Raw genomic sequence first — 22,679 nt, 5'->3', positions numbered from 1 at the left:
CTCAGTGTTTCCAAAATCACTTACTGTTTTGCAATCCTCTGTTGTGATTCAGTCAAACCCACACCTATGCTGCTGCAAAGACCAGTTGGGTTGGAGTGCTACAAATAGGTAATTGCTGGCTGAAAGAGATCATTTCTGGCAACTGGTGCTTTAAAAAATAAAGACTGAAGTTTGTCAAAACAATAAAAATACTAGCTTGTATTTTTCCCTCTTATATACACCTTCTCAGGTTCCCCTTGTATAGGCACCTCCCCAGGTGGCATTTGCTTGCTAAACTTCCTTTCTCTTTTAAATATACCCTTGATTTTCAGTTATATAAAAATGTCAAGGGGGATAGAGCCAAAAACATGGTTTACCAATGTATACTATGTTAATGAGAAGAAAGGCAACTGAAAACCTTCAGATAAGCTTTCTGAATATAGTCACTGTTGGAAGGATTTTGAATAAGAAAACAGGTAAATGAAGTTGCAGATTAAAGCAACAGCAGGGAAAGAAACAGAAAAGTTCCTGGGCCATTCTAGAACACAAAGTCTCTCTCCTGTGGGATCTGTGTTCTAGAGCAGAGGAGTCACATGCAGCCATTGCCCATCTGGTACACGTTTTCTCAGGCTGTCAAGCTATATCTGATTTAGTAAAGTGGAAAAAAATAAGAATTTTTGAAGAATTCGAAAGCTTTTTACCTGAGATGTAGGAATCTCTAAAATACTGGCTTGAGACTACTTAATCTCCCCTTGGTTATTTAATAGCTGCATCTTGAGTAGAGGGCAGCTGGAGCTGGGGTGATGTGAGATGCAGTCTCTTCAGCACTAGTCAGTATTGCCTAAAAGGTTTATACACCTGTGCCTCCATCGAGGGCTGCAAGTCAGCCTCCCAAGTCAGCTTATCTACTCCACTTGATAGGTCAAGTAGTAGACTTAACAGTCTAAGGTGAAGAACCCTCTGGTTGTCATCTCCTTTGTTCTACCCAGGGTTACACCCATAAGACAGAAGTTTTTTTATTTTGTTGTTGTTGTTTTTTTTTAAAAGATTTATTTATTTGACAGATCACAAGTAGGCAGAGAGGCAGGTGGGGGAGGGGGGAAGCAGGCTTCCTGTTGAGCAGAGATCCCGATGTGGGGCTCGATCCGAAGGCAGAGGCCTAACCCACTGAGTCACCCAGGTGTCCTGACAGAGTTTTTTTGTTTTTTAAAGATTTTATTTATTTGATAGAGACATGGCGAGAGAGGGAACACAAGCAGGGGGAATGGGAGAGGGACAGCAGACTCTCTGCTGAGTAGGGAGCCTGATGTGGGGCTCAGTCCCAGGACCCTGGGATCATGACCTGAGCCAAAGGCAGACGCTTAGCGACTGAGCCACCCAGGCACCCCCTAACAGTACTTTTTTCCTTAGAAAAGTACTTTTTTCCTTAGAGAATTAAAAAAAAACTTTTACCACATTTGTTAACCTTTAGCTAAACTATTTAAGCTGTTGCCAAAAACTTTTAGGGAACTGGGAGGAGGTAAAGGAAGAGGTCAGAACAAAGACAGAGACAGAAAAAGTTTATCAAACTCTCATTCCTGTAGTTGGTAAATAAATGGTGTTTTCTTAAGTCTTTCATAATCCAGTTGGTTGGATAACTACTGTTCATCTTTCAGTCATTCATTTTTCTTTTTAAAGATCTTATTTATTTATTTATTTGACGGAGAGAGAGCACAAGCAGAGGGAGCAGCAGGCAGAGGGAGAGGGAGAAGCAGACGCCCCACTAAGCTGGGAGCCTGATGCGGGTCTCGATCCCAGGACCCTGAGACCATGACCTGAGCCAAGGGCAGATGCTTAGCCAACTGAGCTCCTCAGGCCCCCCTTCAGTCATTCTTCTAAGCAGGGGGAGCTTGGCTCTCCAGATGATAACCACGGCAACCAACAAAAAGGGAACCAGTGCTCGGAGAACTTTGAGGGTTGGAAGAAATCCAGTCTAGGAGTAGAGTCAACCCTGGCCAGAGGTTTTCTCCTCATGACATAAGAATATCATAGTGGCAGTTGCTGGGTGATGATTTTCTACTAGATTGGTTGTCGTTTTCTCTCTTCAGAAGCAACATTTCATTTCTCTTCAGGAGGAACTTCTGTTGAGCAGGAACTTGATGAAGGTGACCTACTTCTGTCTTTACCAAGCAGGCAAGTGAAAAGCAGCTTTACAAGGCTCTTCACTGGGGGGTGTCTGTGTTTCTTTCACAGAGATTGAAACAGTGAAATTGGCCCGTTCTGTCTTCAGCAAACTGCACGAGATTTGCTGCAGCTGGGTGAAAGACTTCCCTCTCCGCAGGAGACCCCAGCTTTATTATGAGACGTCAATCCATGCCATCAAAAACATGCGCAGGAAAATGGAAGACAAACATGTCTGCATTCCTGACTTTAATATGCTCTTCAATCTAGAGGTAAAGGGCCCTTCTCAAGAGTCAATGAGATTTAAAAAAAAAACACCTTCATGGTCTTATTTTTCTATAAAGAGAACTTCTAATATACCTCTAATAGTACCCTGATGGTTTGGAATAGGACTGAAGGCAGAGGGGCACAAATTTGCTTGCATCAGAAAACAGAAAAGAAACTATTTTATGTTATTTTGGTTTGTTTCTTTATTTTTAAGTAAAATCTACACCCAACGTAGGGCTTGAACGCCTACTCAGAGATCAGGAGTCACATGCTCTACTGACTGAGCCAGCCAGGTGCCCCGATTTTATATTATTTGAATAGGTAATATATTCATACGGTTCATATTGGAAAACACAAATCTCTCTTGTCCTTGTGTCTTGGACGCTCAGTTCCCTTCCATGAAGGCAAGGGAAGTTACTATTTTTTTGTGCTATTCTATAAACTATAATATAAGCATCAAAGAAAACTGCCATGCTTCAATAAAGCTGTTTTTTAAAAAGGAAACTACAGTACAATCAGATGGTGTTTATTAAGTTCCCACATTACTATGTTGTTGAAGCAACATAAAACACAAACATAAAAGGATGACTTTAAGACTGAGACAGTTTTCTGATTTACTGTGATTCTCTTTTTAAAATCTCAGTTTCTGAGATAAGGAAAGTAGATGGAATTACATTTCATGAATCTCTGTGACTGACAAATTGGATCATATGAGCCCTGTCAGCTTAATAACCATTTTCTTGTTATCTTTCTCTTCTTTTTCTATTAACTGTATTCTGTTAGTGCCAACAGAGGTAGGTTTGTTTCCTCTGCCTGTCACTTGCTTCTTTTCTTCACTCAAGTCCATAACTTAAAAATTACAATGTAGTAATTTATACAAAGCACAATATTTCCTTTATTTAGCAGCTAAATTTAAATTTTAGCTAACTGTCAAGGTCTGATAAGCAGTGATGGTAGGTTGGTAATTGGTGCTTATGGTGCAAAGATAGATCAGCTTTGTTTCCAAATTCCTTTAGAATATGTGAATATCCTTGTTTCCAACTGCTACCATGCCCATGCAAATGTAACCTTAAAGGTGAACTTTAATGTGACAAACAATCCTCCTATCACTACACCCACTTGAAGATTATACTCAGATCTGAGGGCATTGTTAATGTTCATTGACCTGGTTGGTTTTCATTTTGCTTCAAAATCAGCCCAAAGGCCTAACTCAGAAAGGAACACCTTGCTTTAGAGAAACAGTTTTGAAGGCAATTTGGCAACACATACTTAGAACCTGTATATTTTCACTACCATTGATCTGGTAATTTCACTTTTAATTTTATATCATAAGGACACAAATGCAGGTAATTCTTACATATATGTTTTGACATAAATGTCTTACATAACAATTTCAGTAATAAACTAGAAATGATCAAAGTCATATAGGGAGTAACTATAATATGCTCATAAGATGTATAGTACATATTCATTTCAAATGTCTGAGTAATAATGACATGGGGGAACTGCTAATGATATGCTAAATGACAAAAAGGATTAAAAATTTTATGTATAGTATAATTCTAATTTTGGTTTATCTAAAATATATATGTAGAAAAAAGACTGGTTATCTATGAATGGTGGGATAATATAGATTTCTTTATTAGTCCAAATAAACAATACATCATCATTATAACAGGGAAAACTTTTTTTTTATTTAAAAGGTACACTAATTTTTTTAAGAGGTCCACTTGGCTGTCTTCTGTTTTTTTGGATGCTAAATTGTTTAAGAATCTCCCTACCAATCTGACATTGTTTAAAGTTATACTCTCATGGCCTCAAAAAGGTATTGTTGTTCCCTCCTTCTTTGTGATGATCCCACATCAGCTCACTCATCATTTAAAAACTGCTTGGATATGCTGTTTTTCAATTTTACCCATATCCTGCCAACTGAGTTGTTTAAAAATGAGTACTACCTTAGTATAGGTAGAAATTCTCCTGATCAGGACTTTTTTTTCAAGATAGTTCTGTTTAGTTAACTAGTTGTAATGTCTGTGTTAGATGTTGATTTCATAATATTTGGGTATTTTTAGTCTGTGGACATTTATATTTGGTACTTTTGTAAATGTAGTATACCCTTTAAAAAGAATTTTTTCTGGGATGCCTGGGTGGCTCAGTTGGTTGGGCATCTGCCTTCCACTCGGATCATGATCCCAGGGTCCTTGGGATTGAGTTCTGCATTGGGCTCCACCTGCCTGCCACTTCCCTCTGCTTGTGTTCTCTCCCTCTCCCTGGCAAATGAATAAATAAAATCTTTAAAAAAAAAAAAAAAAGGAATATTTTTTAAAAGATTTTATTTGAGAGAGGGAGGAGCAGGGGGAGAAGGACAAGCAGAGACCGTGCTTGAGTGCAGAGCCCAACACAGGGCTTGATCCCATGACCCTGAAATCATGACCTGAGCCAGATCAAGAGTCAGACCCTTAAACAACTGAGCCACCCCCATGTGCCTAAAAAGAATTTTTTCAAAACAGATATACCTGTTGTTTTAGTAGTTTTTCCAAATCCCTAGCTAACAAATGAGGCAAAAAGCACAAGAAAATTACCTGATTTATTTGTATATTTGATTTCCTTTGAATGACAGGGCCTAGACTCAGTTCCTAGAGCCCAAGTATTAAGTCAAAGCTTGCACATGAAAATGATTACATACTGTTGCCTAAAGGGAGTCCAGGACTCGAGTGAGCATTCAGTGAGCTACAGATCTCCGAAGTAAGTTAGATCTGAGATGTACACACTGGAGTTGAAGATAAAGAAGCAAACTACTTAATGGCTTAAATGTAATATTGTGATTAGGCTTCCTTTGTCAAGACACCATTGGTTTAGAAGATCCTCCTCTGGCAGTTGCCTCAGTGCTTCAAGCAGTGGATGGCCCAGAAAGTGTGAAGCTAAATCTTGGTTAGGGGATGAGGCAAAATGGTTATAGGGCATTTGGACATCTGATGTGCTTTAAGTTTGGCTAACCAATTTAGAGACTCTCTTATTTACAGTGAGTGTTCAATGTGATTATGATTTATGAAGAAGATACTGTAGTTTAGAAGTATCTGTATGCTTTCATTATCTCTGTATTTTTTTTTTTTTCCTAGATTTTATTTGAAAGAGAGATCACAAGTAGGCAGAGAGGCAGGTAGCAGAGAGGGGGAGGCAGGCTCCCCACTGAGCAGAGAGCCCAAAGCGGGGCTCTATCCTAAAACCCTGAGGTCACAACCAGAGCCTACGGCAGAGGCCCAACCCACTGAGCCACCCAGGCGCCCTCTGTATTTTAAACATCCTAACATAATTGGTCTTGGGCTGAAGGCCAATTATTTCCTCTATTGTTCTTAGTTTCTAATTTTATTAGAATACTTTCATTTTGAAAAAAATACGCAATCCAGAACAGCTTTTGCTCAATTCCTCCTCATCCTTTCCCTTCCCTCCCCCCTTCCCACAACTTGTAACAGCAGTTTTAAAGCAACTGCCTGTGGGCGGTTTCCATGGTACAAGACGACAACTTTCACTGACAGGGCACTTCAGCCTGAGCTAATTGGCCACGCTGTGTTGCAGTGTTGTGTGCGTAAACACAGATGCCCTAGTACTGCAGGTATGTTAGCGGGCGATCAGGCATGTCGAAAAAGAGAAGCACGTTGTCTCCTTGTCTAGGTGACGGGAGCAGCAGAGAAGGACTGGGTCATTTGAGTCAGGCTGTGCCTCACTTCCTTAACAGTTTCTGTTTTTCTGCTGACAGGACCAAGAAGAACAAGCCTACTTTGCCGTATTTGATGGCCATGGGGGAGTGGATGCTGCCATTTATGCCTCCATCCACCTGCATGTTAATTTAGTCCGCCAGGAGATGTTCCTCCACGATCCCGCAGAGGCCCTGTGCCGGGCCTTCCGGGTCACTGATGAGCGGTTTGTGCAGAAAGCAGCCAGGGAGGTATGCTGTTTTCTCAGAAATTCCAACCACGAATGCACTAGCTGAGCTCACCTTGTAGTTCAGGAGCTGTTTTAGATCTTCTCTTCTGGGGCAGGCATTATTTAAAGTTCTTTCAAGCTGTATTCTTGACCCACAATATTGGATTCTGTTGTATTTCTAATTCCCTCTTCAGGGTTTTAGTGGGGCGATATGATGTGCTATAGAGAAACTCCTAAGTTATAATTTTCTAGAAAGCCAGTCCCTTGCTGGATTTGGCAGGTGAGTTTTAGCTTTCTTATTTACCAGTGCCTGTCAGCTTCACACCAGGACCATCTCTCTAAGCAGACTTTTGCTGACAAAAACTGGATACGGTGATTAAAACAATGGACTAAAAAGGAAACAGGAGCTGGATTACTCCCATACGTTTGGTTCTCAGTGGGTTGGCAGTGTTTCACTGTGTATCTCTTGAGGGAAAATGTGCTTGGAGAGCGAATCCTTAGATGATTCTTGAACTGATTTTCTCTTTACAGGAAGAAAAGTCAGAGCTCATGTCCTAGTTTCTTAAGGTTAATCAGACCTAAGGTTTTTACTCTGAATGAGTGACAGGGGCTCTATATTAAGATCTAAAAGTAAAAATTTTGATTTAATTATCATTCTGGGCATTAGTATATGATTAACTACAGTACTCTATATTCATTTCTAACTGGGGGCCAACAGCAAGATAATAATTTTTTTTTTAAGGATTTTATTTATTTATTTGACAGAGAGAGATCACAAGGAGGCAGAGAGGCAGGCAGAGAGAGAGGAGGAAGCAGGCTCCCTGCTGAGCAGAGAGCCTGATGCGGGGCTAGATCCCAGGACCCTGAGATCATGACCTGAGCCGAAGGCAGAGGCTTAACCCACTGAGCCACTCAGGCGCCCCAATAATTTTTAATTTTTAAACGTAATTACAGAATTAAATAAATAAATAATCTTTAAAAAAAAAAAAGGGGGCACCCTTTTTTTAAATATCCATTTCTTTGATTTCATTGCTAGACTACACAGCAGCAGTGGTGCTTGGAATCAGTGAAACAATACTTAAGAACTATTTGGTATTAAACAAGGGAAATATTCGTATTTTCCCACCTGTACCCTAGGTTTAGATGAATATGCAAATCCAATAAATGACCACTAGGGTCTACATATACAGAATATATATGTATATGTATATACATATACAGGGATAGAAAACAGGAAGGGTTGTTGACCTCAGACTGTCCCAGAGTCTTGGGGGCTGATATTGCTCTGCTCTGCCTACCTTGGAGCCATTGACTGTCGTCATTTTGACTGAGGGCAAGATCTGGCTCCTGAGAGGTGATCTGTAATCACCAGCGTGAAGCTAAGAGAATCACTTTGTTGTCTTCTATCCTTTTTTTCCCCTGTGTCGTCAAAATTATGGCTTTTTCCTCTGACCATGTTCACCTCATTTGCTTTGCCAATGATCCTAGTGTCTCTCGGTCTTGCCAATAGTTCTTTTGAATAATTTAGGTTTGTCTCAGCAGTTACTTTTCTCCTCCTTGTGCTCCCATGTGCTGCTAACTGCTGGGAAGAAAGCAGCTATTCCTGTTGCGAAGCAGCCCTGCCTCCTGTTCTCGGCAGGGCATATGCACTGAAGTGTCTTTATCATGTGTTCCAGGGGCTGAGGTTTTGAACATTCTGTGTGGGAAGACATTTTATTGGTGGGTGAGGATTTTTAACAAACTTTTCCTATATAGGGAAAACGAGAAGTTGTTTTTCTCGTTGGATACAAGGGGCCTTTTACCATCCTTGACGCAGTGGTTCTAATTTAGGCCAAGTCCTTGGTAACAGAAAGTCATGCTGCTTTGGTGGTGACTCATGTCAAACGGAGATGTCATTTTAGTGTAGTAGTATCAGGAGCATTAAGTATGCTGCCACTGAGCTACTGCACTGAAGTTTCAGGCTGTTCTTTATGCATTGATCTAAAGCAGAGGCCCCTAAAATTATCGTAGGTGATTTTTAAAAAATATAAGCAACTTAGCATCCCAGGGAATATATGTTATCTCTTGGTTCCTATCTTAATATTCAGAGTATGGGAGCATTTGTTGTGTCTCAGTCAGATCCTTTGTAACGTTAGGACTCTCCCTCTGTACATATTGTAGGTCAGTAACAAAACAGAGACCTGAACATGGAAATCTTTAAGGGCTGCTGTAGTGGGCTGAGTGCTGAACTGGGAGGAAAAAGAATTTCAGTTCTGTTTTATGTGGTAATGAGTTACCCACCCTTGGAAAGGTCACATAGCCTGCCATAGTTTTCTTACCTGTACATAAAATGAAATGAATAATCATCCCTGCCTTGCATATCCTGGATGACATGGATCTGTGCGTGTGCACATTCATATATACACATAAAAATGCAGAGAAATAAGAACTGCTGTTTGTTGTGAAATCAAGTTATTAATAGTCAGCCCCCAACTAAAAGTTTGTGCTAACTACAAATTGCCTGTCAGTGAGAATTTGAAGTCTGTTTATTTTTACTGACTCTAGTTTTATGGAATTACTTTCAGAGTCTAAGATGTGGGACCACAGGAGTGGTGACTTTCATCAGAGGGAACATGCTCCATGTGGCCTGGGTTGGGGATTCCCAGGTCATGCTGGTGAGGAAAGGGCAAGCTGTTGAGCTAATGAAGCCACACAAACCGGACAGGGAGGTAAGTGTGCTCTGTTCTGGGAGGGCGCACGCCACAGAGGCAGGTTTCTAGCTATTAATTAAGATTCACTTGCTTATTAGGATTACCACCATTATCTGAGCAACCATGCCCACCTTACAGAGGAGTAATAGAGAACCTTTTCCGGAAGCTGATGAGTATTTTATCTGTTGTTTACTGTTAAGGTAGATAAATAAATCCTGAATGCAATTATTTGCTTCTTTCTATTGCATTGCTGTTTAGGATGAAAAGCAGCGAATTGAGGCTCTTGGAGGTTGTGTAGTCTGGTTTGGTGCCTGGAGGGTGAATGGAAGTCTGTCGGTCTCCAGAGCTATTGGTAGGAAAAACCAATTCCTTTTTGTTTCTCCAAACTGTCCTCTTCTAGTTCATTGTCTCATATTAATTCTGCTACAAAAAGGGAAACTGAGATGGTCATTTATATTATCAGAGTGCTTATTATTGTTTAAAGTAACAATTAGATAATGCCTCTTTTAATTATTTGATCTACCTATTCATTTATATACTTAAATTCCATTATTGAAAGGGAACTATTTTAAGAATTACAGAATATTAGGTGTTTTTTTTAAGATTTTATTTATTTATTTTATTTATTTATTAGGCAGAAAGGCAGGTGGCGGGGGGTGGGAAGCTGGCTGCTCCCAACCCAGCCGCCCAAGCTGAGAGCCCGATGCGGGGCTCGATCCGAGGACCCTGAGATCATGACCTGAGCCAAAGGCAGAGGCTTAACCCACTAAGCCACCCAGGCACTGCTCTTCTTCTTCTTCTTCTTCTTCTTCTTTTTTTAATGGAAGTCTTTAATCTTTGGGACACAAATCTGCTTAAAACTATAGTGATCTCCATTTCACCATTTTGGATCATATTTAACTTAATTCAATTCAGTATTTTCAAGAGAATGGAAAGCTCCTCTCCGTATATTTTACCTTGCTTCTATCTTTGTTTTCACTGAATTATAATATTACGTAAACATTATACTTTTTAGGTAAAAACAGTTTTTTTAAAAATGTGGTAATATGGTGATTTGCAAAATAACCCGAGGGTTTCAAAGAATCTGTCTCCCTGGGACCTAAATTCTTCAAGAGACAGGAAAGTCAGTGAAACTATCTAAAACTTAAGAGAGTAAACAGCTGAGCTGATTGGACAGAACACAAGGGTGTAAGTTCAAAGATAGTTCTGTTTCCATTTTTGTTTCACTTTGGCCCCTGAGTTTATGATATTTTAGGTTTTGTGGCTTAGCTTCATTTTCTGTTTTTTAAAAGAATAAATCAGTGCGTGTGTCATTACGCGTGGTATGCATGCATACTATAGTTCTTCATTCCCGCCTCCTAAAGGAATTAAATGAAGTAGTTTGACAGAGGGATAATATGGGTAAATGGAATTCACATGTAATCCCCCAATTTTGCTTATCGTTACCAAAATATTCCAGAACATTAACAAAATCTCAAAGGATTGATTCAGTTTCACCAGTGATAGGAGTTCCTCCCACTCTTTGGGAAGGTGCTGGCAAGCTGTGAAGTGGCCCAAATGTGAGCAGCAGAAGGCTGAGAAGGCGAAAGCTGAAAGATCTGCAAGTGCTTCTGAGAAAATGAGGGTTCGTTCTTATCTCCGACTGAGAGTTATTACAAACTCTGGACTAAGATCCCAGAGGGGAAATTTCTCATTTCTGAAACACAACCCCCATGCAGAATTATTTCTAACAATTCCTCTTGATCTTATAGTCTCTGTCAGAGTATCCAAAGGTATCTTTAATGCTTGTCATAGAACCAACTTTACTAGAGCATACTTGCCTTTTCTTGCTTCTAAAAATATAACACATGGGGAAACTAAAAGCAAAGGGAGCATGTCCTTGAATAAGAGATGGACTAAGAGAGAGCAGCAGACTCCATAGGGGAAGTGGCTTTTAGGTTGGATGTGGAAGATAGTGTATAAGGGAGGAAATTCCAGGGGGAGGGGAGTACAATGCATGGGCATCTGAAAGGGGACACCATGTTTTAGGAACAGCGGCATGGACAAGGGGCTAGGGGAGAGGGTAGGAGTGATCAAAGTAAGTGCTGGCGCCAGACTGTGAAGGGGCTTATGTGCCAGGCTCTGAGTAGCCTTAGACTCTACCGGGTGAATAAGCGGAGATGCCGCATGATCAGACTCATAAGGTATTTGTAATGATGGTACGTGAGAGACCAGTGTGGAAGGCTGAGATGAGGCACTCAGGTGCTGCTGACACCGTTTCTTAGAGATGAGGGCCGCTCAAGAGGGATGCAGAGGTGGTGTAAGTTGATCAGACAGAAGTGAGTTTGTGGGGGTGGAGGAAGGCGGATTTCCAGGTTTTCGACTTGTGTGACCGGGAAAATGATAAAGTATTTGTAAAAAAGTAACAGCAGTTTGTGGGGTGGAGAGGGGGGTAGATGATGAGTTCATTTTGGACAGATTTTACGTCCTAGCTACCTGTGTGATATTTTAGGAGAGACAATTGATAAGCAGCTGGAGATACACATCTGAAGATGAGCAGAATTCTGAGTTGCAGATAAGAGATATGGGAACTCATCATTTTGGCAATAATATTAGCAGTCTGCGAAGTGATATTATATATATTAGTTGAAATTACAGGCTTGGATGGCATTGCCCAGAAAGAAGATGTAGTGTGATGAGACACCAAGGATGAGACTCATTACTTAAGGTAGAAATACACAATGAAGTCATGCTCTCTAGGTTTGAATCTTGGCTTTGTCACTTTATAAGCTGTGGGCCTTGGGAAATTAATTTCTTTGTGCCTATCTGTTCCTTGGTAAAGCAGGAATACTAACACTAAATGGCTTACTGAGTTTTTGTATACCGCACAGTATACAAATGGTACACTATGCACCCTATTCAGAGCCCTGCCTGGCAGTTTAGCACATGATGATTAGTACTATTAGTAAGTGAAGGAGCCAGTGACGAAAATCAAGAAGGGATCAGAGATCTACAAGTGGCCTCTCACAGATACTAGGAGAAGAGGGTTCCTAGGAGTAAGTGGTCACAGGGCCAAGTGCTATAGAGGTCAGATGAGAGGTGGGTTAAAAAAGACATGGAATTTTGAAAATGGAAACTAACTGGTAATGTAGGAGAGAAATGTTTTGGATTAGTAGGTAGAAAAAGTCCCCAGAAAAATCAGGTGACAGAAAATGACCAATAACACAAAAGAACATGTATAGATTTAGTTTCTTGGGCAATTTAGTGGTAAAGGAAATAGTGTGGTGGCCTGAGAGAAAGAAAGGGTCACTTTTATTTATTATTTTTGTTTTTAAGATAAGGAGTTTGGATCAGAGTATGTTTCTAGGATAAAAGATGAGAGCAAGTCTAAGAAATTAGAGATGAGAGTGACAGAAGCCAGAGTCCTCGAGAGTCAGGTCCCAGAGCACAGGTCAGCTTCGAGAAGGAAGAGCAGACCCCTCTCCTCCTGACAAAATGGTAGGTGATGCAGGGAGTCTCTCTAGATTAAAACAGAAGGAAGGGGTTAGGAATGGAGGGAATTTAGGCCTGATAACCTTAATTTTCTTTGAAGTGGGAAATTAGGTCATCTACCAAAATCCAGTAGCTTAATTGGAAGAGAGAGGTGAAGAATGTGAGAACAAAATCGGGACCTAACCAGGGACAAGAAAAAGGACTCCTGAGCAGAGTTCAACTCTACTTAGAAAATAAGTGACACTTAAAGCTTTCAAACTGAAAAGGCTTTTCAACTGTTTCTCCTCATGAGCCCTTCAGATTTATGATTCCCAGTTGACAGAGGCTTGATGCATTTGCTAGCATAGGGGGAGAGGAGGTTGAAGATGAAAGGATGCTGCCATTTCTACCATGAAATGGATAATCGTGGCCTCCTACCAAATTTGGGGGCGAGATGTCATGGATTTGACATCCAACAGTAGAGCAGGTGAAAAGCCAGAATTTTGGCAGGATTTCCCTGTGCAAATCTTTGTATGTTCTGTTCCAAACAGTTGCAGTAGCCTTTTAATTGAAGCACTAAAACAAGATTTTCGGGAACAGTATGACTCAGATCACATTTATTTTCGGAGCTGGGATTCAGAAAATAATAATGATGATAATAACAGTCAGGTGGAGTAAGGGATGGGGAAATTTAGTAAAGTGGATTGATTGGTGGAGAACACTGAATCTCATGATCGAAGTTTTGACTGATGCCTCCCAGTAGCCTATGAGAGCTGAAGTATGAAACTGATGCACTCAAAACCATGTTTGAGGGAAGATGGCTCTGGCAGCTGTATGAAAAAGACTAGTTTCTTATTTAGTATATGTTGTTCTGAGTGTCCCATCATGAAACCTACTGGATAGGGCACATGGCCCACACCAGTTCTAGCAGTTATGTCTAGGGCGCCTACTGAATTTTGGGGACCTACTGGAGGATTAAACAGGGATGGGAAATGTCAGAGAAAACTTAGATACCAGGAGTGGTGATGACAGAGCCAGATAATTTATGTATAATTATCTTCATTTTATCATCCCATAGTCCAAAAGCTACTTTAGTATTCCAGAGAGGACGGTAACTGATGAGGGCCTGCAAGTAACCAACGCTAGGATTTGGATCCAGGCAGTCTGACTCCAGGGCTGGCATCCTTAACCACTAAGCTATATGTCATTACTTTACAAATGATAAAGCATTTTATAAATTTTAACTACTGTTTCCCAATTATGGTACTCTAAGAGTTATTGCTAAATGCTGTTTTCTATGTAAAAAAATAGTAAATGAGTATCCCTTGTACTACACTAAGCTGTATCGTTACTTAATAACTAGGGACCCTTTGGCTAGGCTCTCTCCAAGTGTCCAAAGGAAAATAATGGATGTAGAGTGAATGGATCTGGAAGTGCTCCAGATCTGAAAGATCCACTGGAGATGATTTTCTCCATTGTCTGTTGATAGATGGGAGACCTTAGGCCCACACTAGGCTAGGTTTATATCTCCAATCCAAGCACCCCATATATAGCTACACATCACTCCTTAGCAGTTGCCTCTGTGTCTTTGCTTAATGCTATTTCTTCACCCGAGGGCCCTTCTCTGCCTGCTAACTAACTTACCCTTCAAGGTCCAGCTCAAATGTCGTTCTATAAGTGGATGAGCTAAACAAAGGAGAAATAATGACCCAGCCGGGCCTTGGGAGTTCTCACAGTTGTTCACAAGTGGAGGATGAACAACAGCCATAAAGACGGCGGCGGGCGGGAAGAGGGGCTGCTGGTCAGAGACAAATGAAGACACCAAAAATAAGGTAGTTCCTAAGAGGAGAGAAATTGTGGTCATACATTTTCCAGTTATTCTCTAGAAGTTACCGTAAAGCAGCATTAAAAAGTAGATAGCAAACTGGACTGGGAACCAAGAGACTTAAACGTTGTAGTTCTCATCTGAATCTTGGGATGACTTTTCCTGGCTTGACGGGAGTTGGACTTGATTTTTTAAGATCCCTCGTAACAAACCTTTCTCTGTGCTAGCAGCATAAAGCTATTAAATTGAAAACAAGGACAGAAAATTAAGTATTTAATTAAGAGAATGACCACAACTTTGTTTTTCAATGTGGATTTGTTCTCAAATCTCAAATCAAACTTAACGATTAGTAAAAAAAAGTAAATCTGTTAATCAACAAAATTTTCCAATGTAACACTGAATTTTTCAATACAGCAAAAAACTTAGATTTGACGTTTATTGCCATGCTCAGCTAAGCCTAAGTCATAGCTAGAGGCACAAGATGCAGGGTGTAAGCTAGTGAGGAATTAAGCCCAGTGAATGGCAGTTATTTAAGAGTAAGGAGTGAGCAGCATCTCATTAACAAAGAATTCAAGCATTTTATCCAAAACTAGTTTATAAATTCTTTCCAGTAAATTCAGATCACAATCCAGTAACTTGTGATCAGTCACAGCATTGGCCATAAACATTCTTACATGCAAGGTAAACCAAAATCTGACGTCCTTTCTAATTTCCACAGGAGACGCTGAACATAAGCCATATATCTGTGGGGATGCAGACTCTGCCTCTACTGTTTTGGATGGAACTGAAGACTACCTCATTCTGGCCTGTGATGGCTTCTATGACACCGTGAACCCTGATGAGGCAGTGAAAGTTGTATCTGACCACCTGAAGGAGAATAATGGAGACAGTAGCATGGTTGCCCACAAATTAGTTGCATCAGCTCGTGATGCTGGGTCAAGTGATAATATCACTGTTATTGTGGTATTCCTGAGGGACATGAACAAAGCTGTAAATGTTAGTGAGGAATCAGATTGGACAGAGAACTCTTTTCAAGGAGGGCAAGAAGATGGTGGGGATGATAAGGAGAATCATGGAGAGTGCAAACGCCCTTGGCCACAGCACCAGTGCTCAGCACCAGCCGATCTAGGCTATGATGGGCGTGTGGATTCATTCACTGATAGAACTAGCCTGAGCCCAGGGTCCCAAATCAACGTGCTGGAAGACCCGGGCTACCTAGATCTCACACAAATAGAAGCAAGCAAATCTCACAGTGCCCAGTTTTTGCCACCAATTGAGATGTTTGGTCCTGGTGCACCAAAGAAAGCAAATCCTATTAATGAGCTAATAATGGAGAAAAAATCAGTTCAATCATCATTGCCTGAACAGAGTGGTGCTGGAGAGTTTCCCTCTTTTAATTTGGGTTCAACAGGGCAGCAGATACACAGAATGGAGAGCTTGTCTCCAGTCTGTCCTAGGTTGGAAGATGAACAATTCAAATTCCTGGAAAAGAGAGTTTCCAGATTGTCTCATTTACGCTGTCGTTATTCAAAGAGACGGCACGGATTCAGGTTTAACCCAAAGTTGTATTCATTTATGTCTGCTCAAGAGCCTTCCCACAAAATAGGCACTAGTCTGTCCTCACTTATTCGAAGTGGGAAGAGAACTAGGATGTTCAGAAGTTTTCTGCCGTGGAGGCAAAATATTTGGAAAGGATCTAGTGCAAACATGATGAGGAAGCTCAGCAAGAGTAATGATATTCCAGACCCAGGTGTCCCCTGGAGCTATAAAATATAACCCTTCCTCGTTCGAGTAGGCCAGCTAGCTCTCCCCCAATAAAAACACCACTATCAAAGTAGAAACAAGGTAGACATTTCTGAAATATATGTGCTTCATTATGAAACCATGGATGGCTCAATTCTTAAATGTAAATAGATCTCTAGGAAACTCAAAGTAGTGTTTTCAATCAAAAAAAAAAAAAAAAGTATTGGCGGTTTCACTAGCAAAATTACACAACTGGTCCCTGTGATGTGTTTCCACACCTACATATGACCCCCACTTTACTATCCCTTCACATCACGAGTGGAAGCTTGTGAGTTAGTTATTTTAGTCAGGCTATCTAGTGTCGAAATCTCAATGCAGGTGAAATCTGGTTTGATGTGCCTAATGTATCTATGGAAAACTTAACGCAGAATCAGATGTAGTTGGGGGATGTTCCTCAAAAGACTGGGGACTATGAGGGAAGCCCTCCCCCTCTTTTTTGGGTTGGTAAAGACCAAAAGCCATATGGGTTTTAACTGGTTACAATGAAAGTAGAAAATTAGTATGAAAGTGTCATTATTTTCTGACTTGTGAGGTGGTATATAGTCAAAAAGATTTACTAATTTTTTTTTTCCTGTAACATAAAAGATTATAAAAATTTTCTGAATTAAAAAGTACTTCCTAGGGCTGTGTAGCTATTTGGGAGTTTCATAACCTGTTATGGTGCTTTGGGCGGGATTTTTATTATTTGTCATTTTAGAAGACCGCTGTCAACTGGTTTTAACCTCTGATGCTTTGATATTTTTCACTGTACCTTCATCTCAGGAATAAAACTGGTTTAATGGAGATGATGTTAGGTACAAATATACTAGAATCAAGTTGCCATTTAAAAAGGAAAAATCAAATAGTATTTCTAAGTTCACAGACAGCAAGGGCATATACTACTACAAAATAAAAAGTGGTTTTGGAGAATGAAAAATACTGGTTTTAAATTCTCTAACATTGTTTCCCCCAAGGGAATGAAGTAACTGGTGTGAAAAAGGTTGAAAGTACTGCCTAAAGTGAGCCCAGAGGCCAAGTGCAAAGGAGAAGGCAGGTAAAGGGAGACGGAGGTCTGTTTAGTTATGGAGAAAGCTCCAGTCCTGCTACAGGCAGCTTCAGACTGCACAGAGGACTCTTTCTCATTTCAGTAGTTACTTACATTTGATAATTTCAAGTTGTCTGCTTTTTGCCATTTCTGTAGTTTCAAGCTAGAAGCATATCTTCAACTAACAAACAACAGCAGAAAAACTCGTAATCCAATTCAGTCAGCAAAGCAGCCTCTGATTCTCTTGAGAATCTTGAGTATCTCCACATGACCTCTTTTCCTCCCCTAGTCAACTGTGGACCAGCCATGCCTATGGATAAAAGCTGCCCCCTCACTCACACCACTGGGGGGCACCAAATGCTCTTGCCGAGAAATGTCCACTGCCTGTGTTTTTACAAAATAATACAATTACTTTATGTTCCCCAGACCCAAAATGGAAACTCAGATTCCTAGACTTTAAAAACAAAGGACTGTAGCATATTCTGGAAGCCAGTATAGCTATGGCAAATACACAAAAACTTCAAAGATCAGATTAATATGTAGATTTTATTTTTAACAATTTGGATATAAGTGGAGATTTTCAGTATTTCTCTTGATTTTGAAGTCATTTATTCTTTTTCTCAAGTCCTGTGACATGTGGCTGAGGAGGGAATAAACGTGGCTCTTTTCACCAGAATCTTTTCACCAACCTGATGTTTGACCCCCATACACGGACCTCACTCACATCTGTCATTTTCTGAAGCCTAGATCTTGTTAACAACCCATCAGGTGCAGTGTCAGTTTCAGATCAAATTATCTAAGGAAACAAGAAAATAGGCAGAATATTGGTACATATCACAATCCAAAGCACTTACCTAAATTAAAATTTTTGAAGATTTCCTATAGTTGTCCATTGCTACTGTTTTTGATCAGAAGAAGGTGAAAGGAAAGATACAAATGATAGGTTTCTTCCAGTGGGGAAAAATGGTTGAATGAAACTCAGATGAATACAGACCACATCTTTAAGGGTCTGAATTCTGTAGATCTGACTATATAAGCAGTGTTAATTCCATTTTTCATACCAGTAGCCCTCTAGAAAATAAAGCAAAGTAGTTCTATAGTGTGGTCAACTTATAAACCAATATTGTGAAAAATAGCAACTTCATTTGTTCACAACATGCATATTTATAGAGTAGTTAGGTACCATTTGTAAGGTAAGTCCTTTAAAATTCTATAATATTAAAATAGTGGTTATTGGTATGATATATGCTGCTCTTGGTTCTATAAACTAGGTAAAAAGCAGTGCTTTGTGAAATGCAGTGTTCTATCTTAATGCCACTGGTGATAGAAAGTAGTTCCCTTCAGTTCAAATCCTGTGCCCTTATTTGCTGCTTGCTAATGTAAGCAATAAGTACCCCTCTAACTACTGGTATCTATACATTCTGTAACTTGTATTTAATGATGGTGTACCTGGTGACTGTAAAAATATTAGACAGTATAAAAAGTATATAATATATATTAACTGTTAATGCTGAGGTAATAGTCTGTGAATTACGTGTTTTGTACTTTTACTAATTGTGTAATTGTGGTGGTGAAAATCCTACACTCAATCCTTAAGAGTGACGGTATCCCTTTTTCAATTTAACATGATCTGCATCAATTTGTTTGCCTGCTACAGTGTTGTTAGAATAGGAAATAGTAAAACCAATACAAACAAGAAAGTGTAGTACTTGTTAGGGAAACAGACTTCAAGTTACCAAATGAAGTCGTTACAAACTCCTTGTACATTCACTGTGAGTTTCAAAGGGAATCAGTCCCTAACTTAAAGGTTTCCTTTGTTCACTTTCTCGATGTGTACTTTTGAGGGATATCTGAGGTTTAGCAACATTACAGCACCAAACACTGGGGCAATTAATCCCACTTACATCTGTGCTAAAGAGGATGGTGGAAACACATATGTATATACCTTTTCTTTACCTAGAAGTGCCATCCACTGTCCTTGAATTAATAAGATTAAAGTTTCTGTTGCATTTAAGTTAACTAGGAGGATCCTTGAAAGTAACACCTTTTCCAAGGACAATGTCAACAATGTCAGTGTCAACACCGAGTCTGATTCTGACCACATTTATAGTGGTATAATGTCAATGTGGTGGTATAGTGTCACGCCGCATCTTCACGACAACCATACTCCATTGTTGGAACACTGTGCCAGTAAGAAATGCAACATCTGATGGGCAGAGGAAAATGATGCATAAAGAAGTTCAGTGTTTACAGATAAAACTGCTGTGATTCAAGAATTTCCTTCCCCATCAAAGCCTTGCCAAGGTTTTGTGAGAAAGTGACCTGTAAATTATTAATTTAGTGTTTAAATATAATTTATTCACTCGACCATTCTTGCCTATGCAAGGCCATAAAGGGGGATACTATAGCTTAGGTCACATCATCATTTCAAACAATTTTTCTTTGAGTCATAAATTAGCAAAAGAACATACTTTTTTTTACCTTTTAAAATCATGTCATATTAATGCACAGATTACCCACTCTTCTGTTCTGACCTGTGAATAGCTTAAATGTTTTTCTTTCCAAAGTAAGATACCGCCAGTATTATCACATGACTATTTTCCAGACGAATGGTACTGTGTTGAAAAATAATTGTTACTTCATCTAGCAGCATTTTATTTTCTATTTTGAATACTATTTATTGTACTCATTGGGAAAAAGCAAATAAGACAGGGAACTCCAGACTGACACAGCAGTTGTTCTGGAAAAGGAAATACTCTAATAAACTCTGATGTATTAGATAACCCACAGATACATCATTGTTAACTCTTACTCTAGGTGCTCTTTGGTGAGAGATAGGCTTTGTTCCCTTGTTCATGACATTTCTCTGCAAAGAATTCTCTATGGAGTGAAGCAAATGAAGTGAATCATTTCTTACCAAGTAAATTTATCAATTTACAGACCTGCTCTACAGCTCACTTTTGAGTTAAGTTGTAATCATGAGTGGTCCTTCATATTTTATTTATTAAAACTGTTTATTCAGGTAAGACGTATGTTGAAATTTTGCCAATACCTTAATAAAACCCAGCAATTTAAACCACATGTCATTTGTCTTTTTATTCAAAGGAAAGATAATTTACTTAGTGCTAAGGTTAATTATAGCCATGATGAACTTCAAACCAAGCATAACTCCTAACCTAGGTTAATTCAGACTCTGCAGTACAAGTCTCAGCAGGAGGAAAAGGCCTGCCATTTGCAGGTATAAAAATAATTCACCAAACAATCTACTGCCCTACACAAGATGTGTCACTTTCAACAAAATATATAAAGCCATATGAAAACAAAAAGTGTGTTCTGAAGACTGAAGAAATCATCAGAACCAACTCCCTTAATACGACAAAGCAAATCTTGAGAAACAAGAACAAAAAGTATCACATCGCAGATTTCAATATCTACTCTAAAGCTGTAGTAATCAAAAGAGTATGGTACCAGCACAAAAAGAGACCTAATGGTCAGCCGAACAGAATAGAGAGAGCCCAGAAACCCACAAGGTCAATCTAGGACAAAGGGTACAAGTACACAAGAGGGAAAAGCCCATCTCTTCAATAAATGGTGGTAGGAAAACTGGACCACACACTTTACATGATACACAAAAATAAACTCAAAATGGATGACATACCTAAATGTGAGACCTGAAACCAAAAAGTCATCTCCTAAAAAATAAGTAGAAACAGACCCGTAACTACAGAGAACTGATGGTTGCCAGAAGAGAGGGTCGCAGGAACATGGATAAAGGGGATTGGGAGATACAGGCTTCCAGTTACGGAATAAGTCACAGGGCTTAAAGGTACAGCGTAAAGGAACAGAATCAGTGGTATTGTAATAGCGTTTTATGGTGACACATGGTACTGTCACTTGGGAGCATAGCATAGTATATACAGATGTTGAAATCACTATGTTGTAATATCAACTAGATGTCAAAGAAAAAATACACAACCCTGAAAAAACCCCACAAAAACAACCAGACTCTTAGGGCAAAGGTTTAGGAACAGAGAATTTAAAATAACTATGGCTAACACGTTATGGAAAAGATCACCCAAGATCTTATGGGTGATTTCAGCAAAGAGAAACTATAAATAGAAATACTAGGAATGAAACACAACACAGATGATGAGTGATTCGGACTGGCTAGTTAGTGGATTGTACATTGCCGAGGAGAGAATCGGTAAACTAAGATAAACCAATGAAAATTACCCTTACTTTGGGGCGCCTGGGTGGCTCAGTGGGTTAAGTCGCTGCCTTCGGCTCAGGTCATGATCTCAGGGTCCTGGGATCGAGTCCCACATCGGGCTCTCTGCTCAGCAGGGAGCCTGCTTCCCTCTCTCTCTCTCTCTCTGCCAGTCTCTCTACCTACCTGTGATCTCTCTCTGTCAAATAAATAAATAAAAATCTTTAAAAAAAAAAAAAATTACCCTAACTGAAAAACGCGTGTACATGCACGCGCACGCACATAAACACACACAGTGAAGGGAAAACGAAGACAAAATATTCAGAGCAGAACATATGTAAGGTCTGCTGAACAACATCAGTTTAACATATGCATAACTGGAATCCGAGAAAGAGAATAGGGCAGAAGAAACAATTAAAGATGGCCAAGAATTTTTGAAAATTTAATGACAGACCTCAAACCATAGATCCAGGAACCTCACAGAATACAGAGCAGGATAAACACCAAAAATACACACCTAGGAAAAAGAAATCCCTTCCAGATGGTTTCACTGGTAAATTCTACCAAATATTTTAAAAATAAATAACATCAATTTTATACATTCTCTTAAGATTTATTTTGTAAGGTCAGCATTACTCTGATACCAAATCAGATGAAGACCGAAAAACCAAACTACAGACTAATATCCATCATGAGTATAGATGCAGAAATTCTCAGCAAAGGATCAGCAAAACTGGTATCACTTGTTAGAATGGCTACAATAAAAAAATGCTGACAGTAGCAAGTGTTTATAGGATGCAGCTAGAACCCTCATATGTAGTGCTGCTGGTGATGTAAAATAGCACTGCTGCTTCTGGAGAAGTTCAGCAGGTTCTTACAAAGTGAAGCAGTATGTACCATGTAACTCACTGAGATGAGTTCTGACATCAAATAACTGCAGTTAGGCCAAATCTCACAGTTTAAAGGCAAAGTTCTCTCACTTCAAGCACCAGCTGCCAACTCTGGGGGCCCCAGGCCACCCTCATTTCTCACGAATGACTACAAATTTGGGCGTTCCCACCATCCCCCCCTCAGGTTTGAAAGTTTGCAAGAACAACTCACAGAGCTCAGGGAAATACTCTACTTACAGTTTTATTATACAAAAGGATATATATATCAAAACCAGGCAAAAGAAAGGACATATAGAGGTCTAGACAAGTATACGTGTGAAGGTTCCTTGTGATCAGGCATTTTATCCTCCCAAAACAACGGATGACAGTACAGAATACTGTCTACCATGGAAGCTCATCTGAGTTTCAGTATCCAGAGATTTCACTGGGGTTTCATAAGGTAAGTGTGACCGACTCACTG

At 39.7% G+C, this 22,679-nt stretch overlaps 2 protein-coding genes across 3 annotated transcripts in view; one reads left to right on the top strand and one right to left on the bottom strand.

Annotated features, from left to right (window-relative positions):
- The window catches only part of PPM1E (protein phosphatase, Mg2+/Mn2+ dependent 1E), a 211,568-nt gene extending 191,365 nt beyond the window's left edge, over positions 1 to 20,203 (top strand). The window contains exons 3-7 of the mRNA XM_032322423.1: positions 2,212 to 2,411; positions 6,164 to 6,352; positions 8,895 to 9,038; positions 9,279 to 9,372; positions 15,014 to 20,203. Coding sequence (XP_032178314.1) covers positions 2,212 to 2,411; positions 6,164 to 6,352; positions 8,895 to 9,038; positions 9,279 to 9,372; positions 15,014 to 16,071 — 1,685 coding nt within the window. The 3' untranslated portion in view covers positions 16,072 to 20,203. The remainder of the gene's footprint in view (positions 1 to 2,211; positions 2,412 to 6,163; positions 6,353 to 8,894; positions 9,039 to 9,278; positions 9,373 to 15,013) is intronic.
- TRIM37 (tripartite motif containing 37) overlaps positions 17,650 to 22,679 on the bottom strand; it is a 180,276-nt gene continuing 175,246 nt past the window's right edge. For both annotated transcript variants that reach the window (XM_032322413.1, XM_032322418.1), the window contains exon 25: positions 17,650 to 17,918. In XM_032322413.1, coding sequence (XP_032178304.1) covers positions 17,915 to 17,918 — 4 coding nt within the window. In that variant the 3' untranslated portion in view covers positions 17,650 to 17,914. The remainder of the gene's footprint in view (positions 17,919 to 22,679) is intronic.

The sequence above is a fragment of the Mustela erminea genome, chromosome 18, assembly GCF_009829155.1.
Source record: "Mustela erminea isolate mMusErm1 chromosome 18, mMusErm1.Pri, whole genome shotgun sequence".
Lineage (NCBI taxonomy): Eukaryota > Metazoa > Chordata > Mammalia > Carnivora > Mustelidae > Mustela > Mustela erminea.
This window is presented reverse-complemented; position numbering and strand designations above follow the sequence as displayed.